Source organism: Anser cygnoides, chromosome 18 (genome assembly GCF_040182565.1).
Source record: "Anser cygnoides isolate HZ-2024a breed goose chromosome 18, Taihu_goose_T2T_genome, whole genome shotgun sequence".
NCBI lineage: Eukaryota > Metazoa > Chordata > Aves > Anseriformes > Anatidae > Anser > Anser cygnoides.
Genome location: NC_089890.1, coordinates 7,942,195 through 7,964,311, shown reverse-complemented (window position 1 = coordinate 7,964,311; position 22,117 = coordinate 7,942,195). Strand labels below are relative to the sequence as shown.

Below are 22,117 nucleotides of genomic sequence, written 5' to 3'. Positions count from 1 at the left end.
CAGCCCCGCAGGGCTCCTGAGAAAGGGAAAACCTGAGGGTTTGCGGGGTTGTGCAAAGAAGAAAAGGTCTGAAGGGGCTTGAGGTACTCCCCAGCACTCGTGGAGGCTCATTTCATATTCCTGAGGATGGTGAAGTCACGTCCCTGGTGAGGGAGGACACCAGCTCCTGTCCCCATTTCAGCACAGGGCACAGCGCCCATTTTGCAGGGCTGGGGTTTGGGATCCCTGCTACCGCTGGTTGAGCTCCAGCTCCCCGGGGTGTTATTTCCCGGGAGCAGCGATGACCGAACTGCACCGCCCCGGCTCTGACCCCCCCCTTTTCCCAGGTTGGGAGCGAGGTGCTCAGCACCGGCACCTCCTTTTCCAGCCCCACCAACAGCTCACCCCACACACCGCCGCCTCGGCCCCTGCCTCCGGGAGCAGGGCGGCTCGTAGGCGATGCTGGTCACACACACCACAGCCAGCTGTGGGGCTGAAAGCAGCTGCACGGGGCCGAGCAGCCCCTCTCCCACCCCAAAACACAACACGGGGACCAGGGGCAGACGTGCTCAGTGCAGACGACGCCACCTCTGCCGCCCCACTAGGGAGGCAAAGCAGTGGCCAGCTCGCAGCATCGGCTGCACGGGGAGCTGGAGCCGGGGTGGGCTGCTCGGGGAGGAGAGGGGCCCCCGTCCTTCCCCGGAGACTTCACACGCTGCAGGAGCTCTGGGGTGTGGGACAATAGAAGCTTTTCCAGCCCCGGGACAAAGGCAGAGGCACAGCCTCTGTGCGATCGCAGGCTGCTCGGGCAGCCCGACTCGTTCCCCTGATGGTAACGGGGTGCCTGAATTGAGGGCAGTGCTCGGGGACAGGACACGAGTCCAGCAGGAGGGCAGTGCTGCCCCGCACAAACCCCGCTGCTCCCAGAGAGGTGCCCGAGGAGCGGATGCGATCCCGCGTCCCTGAACTGAAAGGAGCACCAGAGCCCACGGAGGAAACACTGAGGCTGCACCAAGTCATCGCGCCATCGAGCAGCACCGCTCAGGGGTGCCGAGCCCTTGGGGCAAGCGCAGCATCGGTGCTGAAACACAGACAGCTCACAGGCAGCTTCCCAAAAGTAGAATTTTTATTGACGGTATGGGGAAACTAAAAACAAAGCTGAAAAGGAGCCGACAATGCACAACTAGCCCCCCCGGTACGGGTCAGAGACATCCTTGGTAAAGAGCTGCTCCCCCCAGTCAAATTCCCATGGTAGCATTTAATAAAATAAAAAAATAGCACAAGGTTAGTACACCTGCAAGCCACCCCAGCACGGCCCCATCCCGGCCCGCGGCTGCAGGAGGGACATGGCTGTGTCAGCCCCCAGCACCCCAGAGGAGACGGCGCGGAAGCCAGGACCTGCATTTCTCTCTGGAAACTGCTTTGCTTTGTTCTCCTGCGTTGCTGCCATTCTTCAGGAGCATTTACATGCAAAAAAGACCTTTGTTTATCCGGAGCTGCTGTTCTTGCTCATTTCCTAGCGAAGAGGAGGCTAACCAGGAGCACTCGGAGGAACAAAGACCCTGCTTCCACAGAAAATCCCTACGAACAAAGGAGGAGAGGGGAAAGTGTGTGCAGCAGAAACTTTCCAGTTCAGAAATGCCTCTCAGCGCTGGCAGTTCCTGACGTGACAGAAGTTATAACAGGAGTTATCCGCATCATCTGCCCCCTCCCAGGCCCCCAGTACCTCTCCCAGCCAGTGAGAGACGTGTGGGCCTTGCGAGGTGCGGTACGTGTGCATGATGTCTCTATACAATGCATCCAAAACAAATCATTTTTTTTTTTTTATCAGCTCAACAGAAATCAGCTTCTCCGTGAAAGTTTCGGCACACAGAAGGCAACTCCAAGCAACAACGGAAGAAGGAGCAGCGGCTTTCAGCGCTGAACTCTGCTCCTGCGGCCAACCCAGGGCTAAGAGGAGAGGGCAGGCAGGCAGCGCGGGGTGCAGACAGAAAACCTCTCGAGTAGTGTTCAGTAGAAACACTATTTATTCACCCCTTTCGGTTACAAGTGGGCAGGGTTAAGCAGACGCGGAGGAGGATGCCATGCGCTCAGCTGCTTTACGTCCCCCCCGCCATACGAGCGGCTGCTCTCGCGGCGTTTCAGCCCGAGTGTCTGGCCCATGCTTGGGAAAGCTGCCGGTGCCTGGGGTTTCGCTTCGCAGTCTGATTTAAAAACAAAACAAAACAAAAACCCAAAAAAAACTAAATAAATATTGATCCAAAAGAAGCCAGAGGAGAGCAAGCTTTTGGTACAACAGCTGCGTTTCTCTCCGGCAAGACCCCTACCCCCAGAGCTGCCGCGCGAGACCCCTACGAACACGCCTGGGGGTTGGCACAGACTTTGCAGAGCCTGTTACACGTGAAACCACGGAGCGAACAAACAACAGAAACCTTTTGAGAACTCTGGTTAGCTTGTCACACCCCCGGTGACTTTGCTTCGCGCTCTCTGGACGAGGAGAGCCGACAGTCAGGGTTTCGGAGAATCCAAAGCAAACAGGCTCACTCCAGGCCAGCGGTCTGCAGTTTCAGCTACGTTTGCTTCCTGGTCTTCGCTGTGAAAGCAGACCGCTGTGCGCGTAAAAGGATGGACTCATTTGACCTTGTAACTGCTCTGCCGAGCTTCCAAGTGGTGAAGCAGGGACCTGGAACGCAGAGGCCACTGCAGTTGTCCTTTCCTATGATATATTTATATATATATATAGTATATATATATTTAGACCAGCCCTGCCAAGTCTATTCGTTCGCTCAGGTGCACATCACCAAGAGTCATTTCCCACCATCTCATGACGTATAAAACAGGAGTTACGTGGCTAAGGGAAGGGAAGTTGTTTTCAACTGTTCGCTCTCCCTTCCCTTTCCGAGAGAAGGGAGTGGAGGTCACGGAGCAGGTCCAGCACAGCCTATCGGTCCATCTCGTCGAGCAGCGGCGTGGCGTCCCCGGCGATGGACATGGGCGTGCTCTCGATCATGGGGCTGGGGGACGGGCGAGGAGTCAGCCTCTGCTTCTGTTTCCTCCGTTCAGCCTCCTTCTCCTGGAGCCACTGCTCGGCCATCTTCCCCCAGTCGATCGCAGCATGGCTGTTGGTCCTGTAAAGACAGAATCGGGAGGTGTGACATGCCAGAAAGCGAGCCCAGAGCAGCTTTCCCTGCCCTCCCTCTCCAAAAGATCCCATGCGGGAGGATTTGTGACAACCCCACCGTGCTGCTTCCATGGAAATCCACAAAAGCAACCAGCAGGTGACACAGGCAGATGCGTGCCCCCGGCGCCACTCACTTTGGCTGCTGCCTCTGCCTGGAGCTGGACGATGGCTGCGACTGTGTCTGGGACTGGGTGGACTGGGGTGTGGTGTTGGCCTGCAGCTGGTACTGGGGGGTCGTGATCGGCTGGCTGGGGGTAGTGTAGGAGTAACTGGGGGTCATCAGAGGGGTGGCCACCGGTTGCTGTGCTGGAGTCGTGAAGACCTGCAGGAAGCAGAGGCTGTTAGAGGACAGCGGGTAAACCCTGCTAGGCTGCGAGGCGGAGGTTTGGCGTGCTCTGCACTACCCCGCTCGCCAGGGAGGCTGCTGCACGCTCCCAGGCCTGCTGGAGCCCCTCATCCAACAACAAGAGGTTCACAGAGATCACAGCCTAGGGAATGGGGGGCTGCAGGGCAGAAGGAGCAGCACCCTGCTGAGCACAGGACATTTCTGGGTCCTGCTCCTTTCCCCCAAGAGCCTCCAGCCATAAAATAGTCACCCTTCCTTGTTCATCCCACACAGGGTGCAAGGGGAGATGTTCAAAGCAAACAAAGGTAAGGACCACAAGAGAGATGGGTGCAAGAGATCCAGAAACAAGATCTTACGGTGGACATGAAGAACAGATGAATTTGCCCTTGTTTTTCTGCCCTAGTGGGTTGCAGAGAAGGCAGCTCCCGAGATGGCTCCCTCCCAGATCCCAAGCTGGCTGGCTCACTGTTTGCTTAGTCTTTTTGCCTGTTCATCTCCTTTTTCCTTCAGATTGTCTTGGTGCTTAACACATCGGGTTATCCACAATCCCTGCCTATCCCCAGCTCAACACTTGTTTTGCAAAACTCCATGGAAGCCTCCCAAGGTGGTCCAAAAGAGAATCTCTCCTCCCTGCAAGCCTTGTCTTGCAGCACCTCTTCATCAGATCTAATGGCAGGGCGTGTTTCTTGTACCCAGACAACTCAGTCCTTCTGCAGCTGGATTTAGCCTCAGGGTCAGCCAGGGAGCTGGCAGCGTGTGCCGGGGGGAGGCAGGCACCAGCGTGCGTGAGGAAAGGCTTCAGCACGAGCTGAAACTGTTCAACTCCCTGCAAAGCCCCTGGGTATTCGGTCAGGCTGAGGTGTTCGCCTGCCGGTGCAGCTCGGAGATTAGCACGCTGAGCTGAAAAGCCCTGCAAACTCAGCGCATAGTTTCCCAGCTAATCTCTTCCTCTGGCAGCTCACGTTGGCGATTCAGGGGCACAATCACAAGGTTGTGTGCCTTCACCGCTGGATCCCTTCTCTCTACCCTGCCACATTCCTTGGGGGCCTGGCCAGTTTGCTATTTGTTTCAACTCTCTCCAGAGCAGGACTGGGTTACACGCCTCATTTCCTCAGCCACGGGAGGGAGGCAAGAAGAAATCTGGTCCAAGAACCCTGCCAGGCTCCCCTCTGCAGCAGTACGGGTGCAGCTAGGATCTCTGGCAAGGAGCAACCCCTCAGCCCAGCAGAATCCCCACGGGATGGTTTCTAGCGGTGGGAAGAAGCCACGCAGCACCTCGTCCCCAAGGCTTAGAAGTGACACCTACATGGTACGCGCTGCTGCCACCTCCGCTGCCCCCGTAGCCATACTGACTGGATGCCCACTGTGCAGGGGTGGCATTTGGGTTCTGCCCCTGGCCCGTCACGGCAGCGATGGCACTGAACATCTGGGAGGTCATGTTCTGCGGGAGGGCGTTCACTGCACGGGTCAGGTCTGCAAGAAGGACCATCGTGTTAGACAACGCAGAGCCTGGAGGAGGACCTTGCACCCCAGTTCCACCAGGAAAGGCCTGCACTGACCTGCCAGGTTAATGTTAGCTGGAGTAGCGTTAATGGAGGCTGGAGTCCTGGTCCGACTGCTACTGCTGGGGGTAATACCTGTGTAAAACAGAAGCCAAGGGGGATGGGTTAGTTCTCCCAGAAGAGCAGCTACTGGTCTGAAATTCAGGATTTGAAAAAAAAAAATCGTTGGAAACACTTGTATAGGCAAGGCGCACTTTTACCGGGACATGGCGTGTGCAGGACTGTATGGTGGGAGAGGCTAAGGGAGGGGAAAGGGGCAATCCCAGCCCTTGCTGCATGGCCCACATGATTAATTTTTAGGAGAGCTCTTAACAGGTCCATGGAACACAAAAACTTGAGCACTTTGAAACCTTCCAGGTATAGAAAATCCTAGAACACATTTCAGGGACAAAGAACACAGAATTGCCCCTGTGACGTGACACCCACGAAACAGAAAGCTGAGACACAGGTTTTGGGATGCTCACCTGGAACAGGGTCCTGATAATGATCCTTAAACCATCGGAAGAGTCCGTTCACGGTAGGGAAGATCTGGCCCCGGTAGCGGAATCCTTCTGGTGTGACTGTCACATACTCTATCCTGTGAGGAGGAGCAGTGAATGCAGGAGAGCACAAGAGATCACAGGCTGCTTCAGATACCTGCCTCCACACAGCACCCTCATGCTAACAGGCAACAATAGGAACAGGCATGACAGGCAAGGCCCACAAACTCGGGTGAAGGCTGACTTACAGTGAGACTGACAGAACTGGAAGAGAAACTGGCAGCAGTAAGGCCAGGTGTGGTACTGGCAGTACTCGGCTCCAGCTGCTGGGCTTGCCTCTCATTTACCTTGGTTTGCCTCGAGGCTGATATCCCAAGAGGAATTTGCCAGGTAGATCTTTACAGGCACTGATAAAGTAGGGAATAAATGTTGGCTTCTCTTTCTTGGTCTTTATCAGCAGCTCTTCCAGCTTCTAATTAGAGAAAGAAAGAGAAAAAGAAATGCTCAAGGAGAGCCTACATTTTTAGCAACATAGAGAACCTGCAGATATCTCCCTCCACGCTGTTTTCAGCCCGTTTTCTCCCCAGCCCTGATGCCAGCGATCCGACAAGGACCACTAACAGCACTGTTTCTGAGCAGGGTTCTGTGAGCAGACAGACCACAGCCTGGGAGGCTTAGCCCAGGCAATGCATATTACTGGTTCTGATCACAAATCTGCAGAGAGAAGCACTCTCTCCAGTGATCTCTTCCAGTGACATTTACTGGCTGGGCTCTGGCACAGCACTGTAGGTGTTCCTCCACACTCACAGTGCAGGAACCCATCCTGACTCCATTGCTCCTAGACAACCCCCTTGAAACCTACAGCTGGAAAGTGACTGCCAAGCCCCAAGTGACAAGGAAGATCAGAGCTCAGTCCAGCAGCTCATGCTAGACTCAAAGAGTTTAAGATCTGCCCTGGGACAAAGAAACCTATTTATCTCCCACACAAGCTACCGCAGCCTGGGACGGGCTCACCTTCTTGTCTCCACCGTTGCAATCCTGATAGTATTTGTGATTCAACAGGTCTCTGGCAAAAGAAGCCATAGGCTGGACATAGCGAGCGACAATTTCATCCAGGTCTTCAAACTCCTTTGGACAAACACATTTAAAGAGGTATTTAGGGTGCATGATGAGGAACTCTGATCCTACTATACAGCTATTGGTCATCCTGCACAGCAAGGCTGGATGCTTGGAGTGAAAAGAGTCTAAGGAGGAGAGTAACGTCCATTGCAATAGCCTGAACACAGCTGCAAGGACAGAAAGGCTGTGCCAACCTGTTCCTGCCAAGGAGGTATTTCTCCTTCCATGCCAAATCCTTCCCAGGCATGCTTTGCAGGGCTCTTACCTCTGTGTTAATCCAAAGCGTGGAGCCCAGACTGAAAGCGTTCTCCTTGCCCTCTTCTCGGACATCGACGTGCTGGTAAATCCCATCGTTCACCTTCCAGGTGACAGTAAGGTGGTTCTCCCCTTTGCTGCTTGGCCGAATAATCACGTCCCCTTGGTCCATGGTCTCCATCATCTTCTCAGCTTGCTTGAAGCTAATGTTGTGGAATGACGGGTGAGCAATTACTCTCTTGATGTACGCTAGGGGACAAAGAGGAGTATTTAGGCTTCCAAGAGGAACTGCTTTATTCCAAGCGCACATCTAATTGCGCTTATTCTCCTAAAGCAGCCTGGGAAGACTGGTGTCACAGGGGAGAGAAAAAGGACAGACTCACTTGTTCGCTGCTGCTTTCTTTTCAGGTCTTCTTCCTGTTTGTGATCTGCTGCCTCAGAGTCAAAGTCATAGTAGGTGTCTTTAGGCAGTTTCCACTCGTTGTTCTTATCCACCAAGTCAGAAGTCCTGCAGGTCAGATCTGCACTGAACTTCTCAATGTCGATCTTCATAATCCTGCAGTGAACAGTCATTCCCACCTGCAGGAGAGGGTCATGCACAGCTGGTCAGCAGGCGTGGCTGATATGCCAGGCACCCTGCGTTACAGAGCAGTCCGTGCGGGGTCGTGCTGCCAATGAAGTACAAGTCACCTCACATATTTCACACTGATACCACCTTTAAAAGTGATCCTTCAATATGAATTGAAAATCACCTGATCCCCAAGACGACTAGAATCAAAAGAGATTAAAGACATTTTTTGCTGGCAGCTCTCTAGCACCTAATATCTACACCCCATGTCACACTGAACACTGCATGTCTGGAAGCTGAGGACAATGAATTTTGGTATTTCAGGTGTCTTTAACAATGGGAGCAGCAAAACTGGACTTCATGATGCACAAGAAAGCAGTTATGTCTGTTCAGAAACAGACTGGAAGACACCCAAAAGACTACTCTACTTAAATGGGAAATGGAAAATCCCGCCACAAAAACTGCAATGTCTTAGTCCAGTTAACCGTGCTGAAGTCAACAATGGCTCTTTAAAAAGCTGCTAAGAGACCTCTGTGCTTACAGGATTATACATCACCTGCATGGACTGTCAGGGGTCCAAGAAGATGGCAAAGATGTTAAACCTCTATTTTATCATGTGATAGAAATACGTGATTCTGTTTCTTTCAGAACCCCAGTCCCTGTCCTGAACAAGACCAGTAACTCTGACGACCTCCACAAATGAATTGCAAAAGAAGAAAAAGTTACAAGAGAGGGAAACAGACGCTGCATATCTAACTAACAGCAGTTCTGTGAACTCTTTAGAAAGCCAGAAACAAAGGGCAGCTCTGCATTAGAATGCCTTCTGGTCTCCCAAACCCAGACTATAATAAATTCTCCCACAGTACAACATGTTAACTGATTAACATGGTTTCTACGAGCTGCCAAGAGAGATTTGCACTGTGGGACAGGGACGCTAACCAGAACCTGAACTTGCTGCTGATTTAAAGTCCTTCAATGAAAAGTAAGGTTTGAGAAACCATTTAGGGAACAGCATTAACCAAACTCTGAATTATTGCCACTGACTCCACGCTCCTCTAGTTCTTGCAGTGTATGTGAAAATTCACTGCTTTCATACCTTCACCCTTTCTTCTGGCCGTTTGACCACCTTATCACTAAGAAATTTTGTTGGGATGAAGCCAGCAACGCCATTATCCAGACGTGTCTTCACTCCAATGGCCTGACCTGGGCAGGAACCGCTGTCAAAGTGATTCCAAACCTGGAGCAAGGCAAAGATAAAAAGTCAGGCAGCATGGAAACACAATAACCCAGGCAGCTCACACTCAAACAAGTCTAAAAGCTGTGTCAGCAAACAGGCACAGCCAGCACAGACGTGTGGAAGGGCAGAGGACAGAAGACTTCAATGAAAGCTACCCAGTAACACGGTCTTCCTGCTTAAACTGAGCAGAACTGATGGGACTTTGCAACCAGGAAGGCCAGAACATTTTTAGACCCTGAACAGAAGCCTGCAGCTAGGGCTGGTTTCTAACGAACGCTATAGGACTTTAAAGTCACTGATTACCAATGCTGGAATTCAAATGTTTGGAAGAGAGACCTAAAGTACAGCTGCATTAAGCAGCAGGGAGTCCAGATAAGTTCTTAAAATTGTGAAGGTGGCAGAACAAACTTCTGTTCTCCGTGTCACTGGCAGCTTCTCTGCGTAAAACACAATCCTAGACCACAAACAAGCCTGCTTTATGTATTTGCAAAGAACTGGCCAGCTTATCCCCAAATCCATTTCACTCCTAGTTCAGTTCACTAAAATCCATAAAGGACCTGTCAAATCCATACTGAGGCAATTAGTCAAAACTGGAACATTTTATATTTGCAATCAAAGGTCACATTCAGGTTGGGGTCCTGGGGCACTGCAGACATAATCTTGGCTCTGTTACCTTGTTTCTCAAGAGCCCTTGGCTACTGCATCCCTACAAAATGCTCAAGTCTGCTGAGGCGCTCCTGTCAAAGGCAGGGCCAGCGAGAGAAGCAGCCCTACCTCACTGAGCTCTGGAAAGTTATCCTGCTGACAGAAAGGACACTGCCAAAGGCCAGTTTCGTCGTTCCGTATTGCCTGGTCGTAGCTTTCTCCTTGCGGTCGCCTGTGGGCTATCCCGGTCACGTTGCAGATGATCATTTTACCTGTGGTGTGATGAGAGAAAAGAGAGAATGAAGAACTGAAAGCCAACTGCAGGGCCAGACAGTGACTTTGATCTAAGGCAGATGCGTACGAAGGTGTTAGGAGACTTCCCAGGTACACGAAAAGCTGCTTCACACACATGTAACCTCAGCATTGTCCTGATGTCACCCTCAGCAACATCCCTTTGCCCCACCTCTACACATCTTAAATCAACTTCGGATGGCAACAATCATCAGAGCCCTCTTAGTGAACGTGGACGCACCTATATAAAAAGTCTCTGGAGTTTCTTTGGTCAGCATGTTGAAGACCTCTTCTGTGTTTGGAGAACGGTATGGTGTTCTCAGGTCCTTGTACCTGCAGCTCAGTTCAGCTCGAATGTCATACAAAGTGATGTGCTTGTCGCCGTAGCCCTGTGTGGTATTCAAGGGTTATAAAGCCGTAAGTGGCAGGAAGGAGGTGAAAAGGGAATCCAGTATAAGTTACGGAAGAATTCACAGAAGTTATCAAACACCAAATTAAAAAAAACAACAACAGAAAAGTGGACCACAGTCCAAAAAAAAAGTGGACATCATCAAACTGCAGGACTTAGTCACAGTATGTTGAGGAGGTCAAAATTATTACTAAATTCAGAAAAAAAATAAGTTCAGTGGGGACAAAACCAGCCTAATTACTCTATCTTCCCTTCCCCAGGCATACTTTCTGTAAGCATTTACTACACGCCATTGTCAGACACCAAATACTTGTTATAGCTGTTTATAAATTTTAAAGTGGCAACAGATAAATGCTCATCTCCTAAAAAGGACAAAGGTCACCAGCTACATAACCTAAGAAACTGAGCTGGACAGCACAGCTTCCCCTGTTTCTCAGCACCAGGAATCCCCAGCACACCTGTCTTTCCAGTTCTTCAGCAAAGGCATCAAGATCCAGGTCTTTCAGTCGCTCGGGGTTTTCTAAGATCTCCTCTAGAGCTCCTGCAGGATTAGCATCTTCAGCTGACTCATCATATTCTAAGGCATCTACTGCCATTTTTCTTGCCCATTCGTAGGTTTCGGGATGGACTCTGGAACCATCTAGGACTTCGATGTAGGAATCAGTACTGAAATAAAACCAGAGACGTGTTCAGATAAGGACTCTGCAGGGTTCCAGAGTCAGCTCCTTCAGCCTAACATGAATCACGTTATTGACCATCACTGTTGGCCGCGCGGCTGCTTTGCCACCACTGACCCCAAAGGAACAAACTACTTTAAACAGGACACAAAGAATTCTTCCTTGATAAATCAGTAGGACCCAAGGCAAATTCCAGACCGCAGCTCCTGCGCCTCAAGGTCATAGCCAGGCTTTGGGATGCTACGTAGGCTTGATGACTCAGTTTGCTATAGGTGCGGTACGAGCGCATAGCTCCGTAAGTTTCCTTCCTTATACAAGTTAAACACTGCCAACTGGTGGTGCAGCCACCTGCATCCAGTTTGGAGAAGTCTTTGCTTTGCCCTTGCACCTCCGGGACTTGCGTCCTGCAAGATCCAAGCAGCTGGTAGGGCTGGATCACTCAGCGTAAGGATTCAGCCAGGTGTCCTTGCTCAGACTGCTTTTCAAAGGCAAAAAAAACACTGTGGCAGCCCTAGAAAAAGCACGTTCCCAACAAGAGACCCTTCTGCGCAAAGCTGGCAGCTGAAGACTTAGAAAATGGGTTATCACTGTCCTCCAAACACACATCTCTCGTTCAATTACCAGTAACCTAATGCTCTACAAATTGACCAGTACTGCTATGAGGAAGTTGAATTGCTGATTTATGCCTCTATTCTCAAACTTCAGAAAAATAAAATACTGTTGGTAGGACTAGGCAGAAACCAAACAGAAGTGCATACGGGTCACTGACGGACATGCACAAGGACTACGGAAAGTTAAGGAACAACTGGTTTTAGTCTAGTTCCTCTTGACCACAAAGGGTCTTTCACACCATAGCAAGCTATATAATTAATGTTCCGCAGCTCACATTGCTGGACATGTTTTTAGCTACCCTTAAGAATCAGATTAATAACCAGCAATACCTGAACTTGGCCGGAGATCAGAGGGGCCACACAGAAACTCCTAGGAACATGGACTCCACAGAAGGAGACTGTTTCAGCCTGTGACACATTTAACTTCACAGCCTGTGCAGCACTGAACACAACCCAACACCCACCTATCGCCCAGCGACGCTGTGTCAATTTTGATGAAGCCAGCACAGTTGATAAACACCTTGGGTCCCATGTGACACATCGTAACCAGCTGGGTCCTGTTCTCCAGGCGTGTGTTGTTCTGTTTTAAGATCTGGAGAAAGAGGAAACAGCATTAAGTTTTACTGTTCAAACCCAAGGATTTCCCAGGAAAAGCAGAGGATTCACGCTGGACAGCGCAGTATTCAAAGCATCTGACATAACCGAGACCATCACAAATCATTAACTGTTGCCCTCTGCCTGTGTCTCAACACTGCACGAAGGGAGATGACTCCCCGTGGAACAGCTCCAGCTCGCAGGAAAAGCGTTGGCTTTTTGCCTCGTGTTTTCTGCAGTATGGAGGCGTCCTGATACTGTGACAGTGCATCCGCTCCTGTGAGTTCAGGAGCTAGCTCGTACTGACAGATCTGCTGAGTTGCGTGGGTCTGTGAAGGACACAAGTCCACAAACAGCTTCGGGGTTAGGCGCAGTGAGGTAACACATATGAAAACCCGCCGACGGAGCTGTCAGCTGCATCTGGCACGCAGAACTCTGACTCAGCTCGTCGCAGCACTGCCATCAGGCCAACTCGCACACAGTTCGGGCTGCTTTGTTTTTGTAGGCAGTGACACAAGCCTCCTTACCTTTAGCAGATGAGTGCCTTTGCGTGGTCCCAGGCCACACACATACTGCAGCAAAGCCTGGCTGTGAGGGTGAGCAATTGCCCGATTGACATCCACTCCCACCTCGTTCACACGGTTTATGAATTCGCAGTAGAGGGCATTCAGCAGTTCCTCCTTCACCACGTGCTCCTGACAGAAGGGAGAGGCATTAGCCTCGCAAGGGGATGTGTGCAACGCTTTGCCATAAAGCAAGCAGGGCCAAACGCAGTAGACTGGCTCTCAGGTGCTGTACCGCACCTCAGAGTTACCCCTGGGAACAGCCTAAAGGCAGGAGGCAGATGAGCTAAAGAAGGCAGAAAAAAAGGTGCTGTGTAGCCTGAACGTGGCACAGAACAGGCAGAACTTGCACCGGTTCAGCTTGGGATACTTTTCCTTGACAGAAAACAGTCCCAGGTCTCCCAGGCCACTTTATTTATTTATTTATTTTCCCCTCCCAGAGATGGATCCCCCCTAGCCAAGGATCCTACAAGAAAACCTTACCTGCAGAGGGTGGAGTTTCAGGCAGAGAATATCCTCATCAGAGCTGCAGACCTGGGCAAACTCTATGAGAGGATCCTGAATGCGACGAGCAAGGGAGACTGCTTGACGCAGCAGAGGTGGGTAATCCCGGAACTCATTCTGCAAGAGGCCAGAGAATCACATTTTGTAGCACAACATGCCAAGACGTCAGACAAGAACTGGAACACAGGAAGCATTTGGTGCTCAGGCAAAGAGAACCGAGATTAAAGACCCACAGGAATGATGCTGTAACAAGGAATGAAACAAACCCATCCACTCAGCCGAACAAAATTGATTTCAGAATGCACCAACATCTACTTTGTACATCTGCTGGTGCCAATTTCTTCAGGGAAACCTAAACAAGATGCTTTGCCTTGACCCAGGGATCAGCATGTCACTTTCTAGATGGATCACATGAGGCAGTGGATGACACAAGGCTGGGCCACCACAATAAACAGAGGCCGAGACAGCCTGAGTAAGACTAAGAGGTGTCTAGAATAACAGAAGGCTCACCTCAGACTTCTTGCTGTTCATGTAGAGGATGGCCAGTTCATTGTCCACCAGCTCCACTCCTATAGAGGACAGCTGCTGCCCCTGATCCAGCTCATGAACAATTCTCTTTACATCCTCCATCAGCATCTGAGCATCCCTAGGGAGAGATGGCCAAGGGTATTGAGGGGAGAATGCAAGACTGCACTTTGCTACATACTCAAAAACTGTTTTGGGGGCTGCCTGCTCCTCCTCCTGCTAACTGTACAAACAATGACACGTGAAGGAGCACAAGGAAAGGACTGCAAAGAGACCTGGAAATGTAAGGAACACAAAGACACTTGCTCTGACCTGTTCTCGCCTGCGATTGTCACCACGTGAGGCTTCTTGTTCAAAAGAAATTTTTTCAAGGTTTCAATATCTTGTGCCTGGAAAGAAAAAGGTGAGACAGGTCAGAGTAGAAAAGCTGGAGAGTTTCTGCATTGAATTAGCTACTAGTCTTGGGTTCCTGTTTCACAGGGAAAATCCTCCCTCACTGCTACCTTGATCTGCCACCACGACATGGATCTAGATAAATACCTTCTCCAGAGGCCCTGCAGACAACTGCAAGGACAAACATGAAAGCTGTGCAGAGGAGAGAGTGATGCTGTCATGCTTCTGTGTTTCAGGATAGCAGTACAAGCAGGGAATGGAAGTTAAAAGCCTGTCCCAAGCTCCAGTAGGTCCTGCAGCCTTTCACTGTTACAGCGTGATCAGGGAAAGGGGAGAAGATTGCCGTAGCTGTGTAACCACAGAAGCTCACAAACCCCAACCGACAGAACTCAGGAATGGCAAGGTCCTGTCACTCCCTGTAGGAGGAGCAGCAGGAGCGAACTGGAATCTAACTGAAAGCCTCTCCAGCAGGATAATTACAGGGTGGAAAAAAAAAAAAGGCAGAATTCTTGCATGCAGGAGTGACAAAGCCTGTGCTGTCTTCAGACTGGTTATTCCTCACCAGCCCACAGCGCATCACCCAGTACCAAAAGCAACCTGAAGGCACTAGTCTCAAGACATGAGCTGTGCCAAGGCTCACCTTCTTTTCTCTCTCTTCCTCACGCCAGGCATTCCTTCTCTTTGTGAAATGTGGCAATCGGAGGAAGTCTGTAACCTCGCCCTCTCCATTAACAAGGGCGCAGAACACGGGGTGGTCCCTGCAAAACAAAGATCACTCAGAGACAGAGGACTGCTAAAGCTGAACACGGATCCAGAGCCAATTCCTCTCCTCCTACCTGGCTGAGGAGAAGGCAATGCCTAGCACCCGAATCCCCTTCCCTTGGTTTTCGTCCATGAAATCATCGTCTTCCTCCACTTGCTGATCAGGACGGTATGAAGCTACTTTTAGCCAGTTGTACAGCTTGCGGCTGCAAGCCTAGCAGAACGGAGAAGGAGAGACACGAGTGAGAAAATCCACTGCAGGTGCCCTGGTATAGCCCTTCTGCAGAGGGAAGGTCAGGGACTGCTCAGGGCAGCAGGACAGAAGAGTCTGCCAGGATTAGGACCAGGTCTCCAGACACACAAAGCCCATTTTTCCTCCCACTGAAACATCTGCTTCACTCTCTGTCTTTAGAACCTGACTCAGACCTCTCACTGTCCCCTCCTCCTTCCCAAGTGCCTGTATATGGCCTGTGAGCAGCCATCCTCAGCAGGCTGCAGGACTTTTAGCATTTGTTAACCCCAGCTCTGACTCGAACCCATCTGTCCCCCACCTCACCTTGAGGACATACTCCTTGGCCTCCACCAACAGCTTGTTCTTCAACTCTTTAGCCATCTGCACGTAGAGGAACTGGTTGAGGGACCGCTCAATGGCCATTGTACGCTGCCGATTCCACTCCTGCACCTGGTGGCTGAACTCATCCCGATAGTAGAACTGTTTGATTTCCTCAAAGTATGTCTGGTCGCTACCGTAACTGCAAAAAAAATGACAGGGGGAGATAGAGACAGGCTCCAAACGCCTGCATTGATGCCACCACTATCAGATTCCTGCACGGGGACGTGACAGTAGCACCCGATTCAGGAAGCTACCTGGTAAGTACAGAGAAGAGCCAATCCTCCCATCCAAGACTCCTTTAGGTGCAAGAGCTATGCTGCTAGACAGATCACAGCTGAACGTTCTGCTGGCAGCACAGAGAGGACTGACACAGGGGAGCCCACAGCCACTGCAGCACATCCTTACCTTATTGCACAGTGCGGCTGCTCAGATGTGCAGGGAAGAAACCAAGGAGCCACACAGCAAGGGTGATTTGGAAAAAGCACTGCCTTTCACAAAAAGCCTAAAGGCTTTAGAATTTGCTTTCAAATGAATAAGCCAGATGTATTCTAGAGTTTTCAGTAAGATGATGATAAAAGCGAGCCCCCTGAGGCGGCTTATCATTAAGGCACAGGAAACCACCAGACCACGACCTCCAGGAGCAGTCTGGGTTACAGAGGAGCTCTAACAGCACAGCAGCACTGGATGAACGAGCTCTGCCAAGGCACAACCAGCGAGGACTCACCCCTCCACTCCTTTCATGTCAATGCTGATGTCTATAGTCAGCAGCGCCTCATCCTCCGCCAGGCTCATTTTCAGGAACTGGTCATCTCGCAGCTCCTTCACAGGCTTGTTCTTCAAGTATTTAAAGGAATAGGCATAGTGGGCTTCATCGATATCCTGGGAGAGAGGAGAGAGTCAGTATGCAGGCAGGGCATTCACAAGGAGTGACCCTACTGTACACTGGTTTTCATTAAATACCCCGTCACCCCTATGCCTGCCAGTTTACGTTTCCTTCCCCAGCACGACACAGTGGAATCTGTTCCCAGCTCGAGAAACAGACTGTTCCAGCAACTGAAGGCAACATCTCAACAGTAAGAATCAGGTCTGATGAAATGCTTAACTAAAAATGCAGCATGCTGTTGAGCTGGCCTCTCCAACAGCCCAGCTCACACACTGCTCTAAGCTTTATTCAGAGTTGCCGCTGACACGGGAGAAGTTTCCAGATGCAAAACGAACATTTGTGTTTTATTTAGATCCTTCACCAAATTGACCCACAGAGTCAGAGCTTCCTTCCTTACCTTCTTCCCCTTTTTGGTTGGTGAAATGTTGATTTTAGCTCTTTCTTGGAAAGTCTGTCTCAGGACCTGCCTGACCAAAGGCTCTCTGGCTATCTGCAAAGCCACCATGTACCGGGCTCCTTCCAGCACAGCTTCTGGACTTGGGAACTGACTAAAAGGAAAAAAAGCAACATTAAGCACTGAGACTTGAGAACGTGCCAAGATCCTCTCTCCTGCTTCACCCGCAGGCCCTCAGCAAGGATCCCCACACGCTGACCTACACACGTAGTCCTTGGCCAGCTCCAGGGGCTCTGCAGGGAACTGCTCTGTCTCGTGCCGCTGGTAACTGTCTCGGAGATTCTCTCCGAACTGCTCGGGTGTCAGACCAAACTTTTTAGCCAGGCTGTCTGGGGGGGAAACAAAAAAAATCACAAAAAATGATGAGAAGGATACTGTAGACTATACTGAGCAAAATTACCAGTCCTCCTTCTCCAAGTAAGCCACATAGCCCAGAAAAGCATGCACGCTAGGCCACAACACACTACGAGCTCAGCGTGACAGAGCAGAGCCCTTACCCAGCCCAGCTGTTTGACAGATGGTGTACATATCCCGACGGGAAGCCTGCTTCAGCTCAGGCCCTTTCTGCTCATCATCTTCAGCATCCTCTCCTTCACCTGCGGGAAGCGTATGCTTAGCAAGGCCTCTTTACAGAGGCATACTGTCTGCTGCAGTGTGTCAGCAGCACAGCAAAGGGGACAAACACAATCTACACTGTGCAACACAGCCCCTAAATCCCATGAACACAACTGAAAGGTCACAGTAGCCTTACAATTATTCAGCGTCAGACAAACACCCTGAAAACGCTAGCTTTTCTTCAATTTCTCTCTTTTGCATGATTTTAACAGCAATATCTCTGGGTTGTATGCTAAAACACACATCAGGGTAGTTGGATCTTTGCTTTTACCCCATCATGAGGGGCGATATTCTGTCCCTTGGAAAAATAACATCCTGTATGACAGATTTTAAGCATTTTTAGAGATGTCTGGAAGACCTGGGACTAACCTGAGACGGAAGGGAACCGCAGAGATGGTCTGTGCACACACAAAGGCTTTTCAACAAACTTTCTTACTACTCTTTTGAACCAGGATTTTGAACCAGCCCTGGATTAGGAGACTTATCAAGTTTGGGGACAAACCTTCTTCCTCTTCACCATCCTCTCGGATACGCTTTTGCTTCTTTCGAGCAGCCTTTGCAGCATTCTGCATCTTGGGGATGTCTCGCCCATAGTACAGCAGGAAGTGATTATACACGTCCTTCAGCTCGTCCATGGACTGCACATCCTTCAGCCTAGGACATGCAAAGCCAGCATGTTACATCCTGCTCACAGCAGAGCTGTGGGCAGAGCGCTCACGGAACCTGCTCTGGGACAGGTCAGGCAGAAGGAGTGCTTGGGCTCATCTTCTGAAGGAGTTTTAAATATTTCCCATTGCTGGCGTTGTGGTGAGGCTATAATCAGTGTAGTGCAATGGCCAGAGGGTCAGTGTTGTACAGATAGGTTGGTACACATTTTCAGTCATTTTGGAATGAATTCAAAACCGTCATGGCACCATACCTCTCCATGTCAGTAGTATCAAGGGCCCTTATTCCATCAGCCAAAGGCTTGTCTGGGTCAGCAGATATTTGCTCATACTGGTAGGCTTGCATCTTCTCAAACAGACGTGTCAGGTTCTGCTTGCGGATCTTCAGCTGGGTCCACTAACAAGAAAACAGAAATCTCCAGTGAAATGCACTGTAGCTGTGCGCCACGTTTATCTCCTCCCTTCCCAAACAGGGGCTCCTAGAGAGGCACTCCCAGGATCTCAGGATATTTTCTCTACAGCAGAAAAGGAACTTGCACTCCTTGCAGGAAAGGTCACTACACAAAAGGATCTTGGTGAAGGGAAAGGACTACTTTTTTGCACCCTCTTTTGTCAGATAATCCTTTAACACCACATGATAGCAGAGGTGCAAAATGAGTAAAAAAAAAAAAGCATAGAAGGTCTCCAGCTAGGTGGGAAGATAAAATAAATGCTGATGGGATAATTACCAATGAAAACACCCCTCACCTTCTCATCCCACTGCCAGACTCTCCACAGGTCGTTGATGTGCAGCTCTGGCTCTACGTACTCCTTTCTGTAGAAGGCGATGAATGGGACCTAGGTCAGAAACGAGACTCGTCAACACCAAGCAAAAGGAGAGTGCGCTGCTCCTGGCAGCCAGGAGTCCAGAGATCGCTCCTGTCCCACGGCGGAGAACAAGCTGATGGGGCAGCAACGTGGGAGATGTACTGAGTCGCAACACAACTCGAGACTGTTCCACCAAAGAATGCATCACATACACCAAAGAGCTTCTGTGACATCAGGCAGCACCTGAGATAACAGGCCGAATGGACCATGCAAGGTTCAAGAGACTCTGGAATTCCTCCACCTCATTTATCAATTTGTCCAGGATCAGGCGAACAGGGCAATAGCAGCCCCATCAAACAGGCCTTAAAACCTCTGCTGTCCCATCTCACACGAGATGAGCTGCACTTTGCAGAGAAGCACCATTTTGTCACAGGACAGGCAACCAGGTATGGCACCTCAGACCTGACTACTTTGTTACCCTAAATACCTCCAGCAGCCCCTTGACTAATCCTGCCTGGATAAGGAGACGGTGACTCAGGCTTTGCCTCGAAAACGAAGCTGAGTTATGAGGTACCTCAAAGTGTTGATTTCTCATGAAATTCAGGGCTTCTTTAATCTTCTGGATGGTGCTGGGCCCCTTGCGGCTGAAGCTGCTGGCGGCTTGTCCACGATCAAGGTAGTCAGAACTTTCCTAAAAGGATAAACAACACATTATGGTGCTTAAAAGAGCAGTCCAAGCTAAGGCTGGAAAATGGTGATCCCTCTGTTAGCTGGAAATACAGGCTTAGCTACATGCTGCGATTTTAGACCACAGAAAAGCACGACTGGCTTAAAAGAAAACACAGAAGCAGCATCTGGCCAATGTAACCCATCGTTAAAAGCAGATCGCAGCTAATATTAGTTTATCCCTAAGTGCACAGTGGCTCAGAGATCTTTCAGTCTTTTATGACAATTATTCTCGCAACGTCTCTGTGCTGCTTTTTGTCCTGTTTTATCAACGTGGAAATGAAGACGTGTGTGTTAAGTGACCCACTCAAAACCAGAGAAATAGAAAAGTATCCTGGGCATGACGTTTCTCTAAGCAAACTCTTGGAACGTCTCCAGGCTAGAAATCTATAGCACCTTCAAGTCACCAGCCATCTTAGGACAGAAGTCCCAGGCATAGCCCTTTACCTGCAAGGAGATGGTGGGTGTTGCAAATGCATTCCTGTAAATCCAGTCAGCTTCTTCCTCCAGCTCGTCATCTTCAGCATTCTTTACTGGGATGGATCGCAACTGTGAAAAGACAACAGGATTAGCAGAGGCACATACAGCACCAGGGCTCACTGCAGCGTTTTTAGGAAGCCTGGAAATGACTGTTTTGAGCTGCAGATTGCCTCTGGGGTCTCAGTAGCTGCCACACCCACAGGGCTATGCTGAGGACAGCTCTTCAACACCTTCATCTGAGCACACAGCAAATCTGCATCAGCTTTCCAGTAGGTAAAAAAGCCAACAGGTCTGTCAAAGACGTGTGGAAAAGCCTGCAAAGGTGCGTAGCCTTCTGTGACAAAGGATTCAGGGTATCTGTGCTTCCTACAGGACTCCCAAGTCCCTTGAAGTTACATCCTCTGTTCCAGTCTGCCCCTGCTCCAACCTTGTTATCACTTTTCTTGCTGCAGCCACAGAGTAACAGAACATAAAACAGCTCCAAACCCTCTCTGGGCATTTAGGCCAGCCACTTCTCTTTCAGGTCGAGCCTGCTCTAACCATCACCGACATCTGTGACTACGAGAAGACATCTGAACGAGCCACTTATGGCCAGAAGACATTACACACAGCACTCCCTCATGCTGTACAGGCTGGCACAGAAAAAAAGGGTCCTTTGAAAAATTGGCAGCTTCAGACATCACATTTCACAAAAGCAGGTAACAAGCTTCTGCACAGAACTGTATTAACATACACTAAAGGGAGATCAAAGGACACTGACTGTCCAGGGAAAACCTGAATAAGAGGCAAAATTAAGTGAAAAATATGAGATAACAGAATGATTCCTAGCAGCACAAACGGGACTCCACACGGACAGCAGTATAAATCGCAGCCTCTCAGATTATTTAAAGTGGATTACAGAAACGCCTTGCAAGGAACAGTTGTGTCGGCTGGCACAGCTATAGGGTGGAAAGCCCCAGCAAGCCTCTGGCACTGCAGCATCACTCTTGTTACAGAGGCACAGCTCACGGGGTTACTAACAGCACCAAACAGAAAGGGCATCTCAGCAGAGCACACGCCCTGCACCGCACCCAGGAGAGCAACACTGGCACCCAGTGGCCAGAGCGAAACTATGACCGGTGCTAAACCACCTCCGGGTTTACACAGGCAGAACAACTCAGTTTCACTGTTATGTTGGAATGTGGAGCTTCAGCCCACACATTTACGGTGGGATAGACAAAAAGGGAAAGGAGATACCAAAATCCAGGCAGCAGCCGGGTGAGAAAGCTGGCCTGCAGGTCCCAGGCCTGCTGTCCTCAGTGGGCACTGAAACGCTTTCTGTTTGTACACCCGTCCCCTCTTCCCTCACCTGGAACCTCTCAGGCATGTCTGTCATGCGTATCTCGTTGTCCTGGTCTGTTAGGTGACTGCTCTCCAGCTCACTGGGCTCGTACATCTCAAAGATGCTACGGCGACTGACGCGCTTCTTGGCAGTCTTTTTGGGTCGGACACGGGTCTCCCCTTCAGCCTCTTCATCCTCGTATTCATATTCCTCCTCCATCTCTTCATCGTACTCGTTGTACTTCTCAAACTCATCATAGTCGAAGTCCACACCGAAGATTTCCTGGGCTTCCTGCAAGGCACTGGAAGGCAAAAACTATCCTTCAGCCCCACGATGCAGTTAAAAACAGCGTTCTGGCCACAGCACCTAAGTTTAACCTTTGGTTTTGCATCTAAGCTAAAAAACTGTGGATAGGTACACAGATATTTGAGCTTTACACGCAAATACTTCTCTTAAGGGACTGGTTTTGGCATTCCCATAAAAAAATCTAGGGAAGAAAGGAAGAAGTCTGTGACTTCTTCAATGTCTGCCCCAAAGCCCCGTGTTTAAATTCACCACATTCCTTTGGGGAAGGAGACCAGCAGTATCCAACCACAAGCTGAATCACATTGCAGTTGCAAGAATCAAGTAATCTGAGCACTTGAGCACTGTTTTTAAGGCTCCAGGCCAATTTCCAATCAATACTTACGCATCAGTGTATCCAGGGAGCTTCTTTCTCCATTTGGGCTTCTTCAGAGGTTGTCCGTCGTCATCCACGATGAAGTCATCGATGTCTGGACACGGAGAACCATTTTAGCAGTCAGCGCGCACACACGCTCAGCCAGTACCTCTGGCAAAGCTCAGCTCAGCCAGT

At 50.2% G+C, this 22,117-nt stretch overlaps 1 protein-coding gene across 1 annotated transcript in view; it reads right to left on the bottom strand.

The window, feature by feature from the left end:
• Window positions 1-1,087: 1,087 nt before the first annotated feature.
• SUPT6H (SPT6 homolog, histone chaperone and transcription elongation factor) overlaps window positions 1,088-22,117 on the bottom strand; it is a 28,721-nt gene continuing 7,691 nt past the window's right edge. Inside the window, exons 6-37 of the mRNA XM_048068163.2 lie at window positions 21,953-22,037; window positions 21,292-21,565; window positions 19,911-20,012; window positions 19,312-19,428; window positions 18,678-18,767; window positions 18,185-18,327; window positions 17,768-17,919; window positions 17,148-17,246; window positions 16,850-16,979; window positions 16,594-16,744; window positions 16,038-16,192; window positions 15,257-15,452; window positions 14,775-14,914; window positions 14,579-14,696; window positions 13,858-13,934; window positions 13,531-13,666; window positions 13,000-13,137; window positions 12,481-12,648; window positions 11,824-11,951; window positions 10,530-10,737; window positions 9,904-10,051; window positions 9,501-9,643; window positions 8,586-8,726; window positions 7,305-7,500; window positions 6,932-7,170; window positions 6,562-6,675; window positions 5,895-6,019; window positions 5,533-5,645; window positions 5,066-5,143; window positions 4,813-4,979; window positions 3,295-3,482; window positions 1,088-3,107 (exon numbers count right to left, since the gene is read on the bottom strand). Coding sequence (XP_047924120.1) covers window positions 2,921-3,107; window positions 3,295-3,482; window positions 4,813-4,979; window positions 5,066-5,143; window positions 5,533-5,645; window positions 5,895-6,019; window positions 6,562-6,675; window positions 6,932-7,170; window positions 7,305-7,500; window positions 8,586-8,726; window positions 9,501-9,643; window positions 9,904-10,051; window positions 10,530-10,737; window positions 11,824-11,951; window positions 12,481-12,648; window positions 13,000-13,137; window positions 13,531-13,666; window positions 13,858-13,934; window positions 14,579-14,696; window positions 14,775-14,914; window positions 15,257-15,452; window positions 16,038-16,192; window positions 16,594-16,744; window positions 16,850-16,979; window positions 17,148-17,246; window positions 17,768-17,919; window positions 18,185-18,327; window positions 18,678-18,767; window positions 19,312-19,428; window positions 19,911-20,012; window positions 21,292-21,565; window positions 21,953-22,037 — 4,646 coding nt within the window. The 3' untranslated portion in view covers window positions 1,088-2,920. The remainder of the gene's footprint in view (window positions 3,108-3,294; window positions 3,483-4,812; window positions 4,980-5,065; window positions 5,144-5,532; window positions 5,646-5,894; window positions 6,020-6,561; window positions 6,676-6,931; window positions 7,171-7,304; window positions 7,501-8,585; window positions 8,727-9,500; window positions 9,644-9,903; window positions 10,052-10,529; window positions 10,738-11,823; window positions 11,952-12,480; window positions 12,649-12,999; window positions 13,138-13,530; window positions 13,667-13,857; window positions 13,935-14,578; window positions 14,697-14,774; window positions 14,915-15,256; window positions 15,453-16,037; window positions 16,193-16,593; window positions 16,745-16,849; window positions 16,980-17,147; window positions 17,247-17,767; window positions 17,920-18,184; window positions 18,328-18,677; window positions 18,768-19,311; window positions 19,429-19,910; window positions 20,013-21,291; window positions 21,566-21,952; window positions 22,038-22,117) is intronic.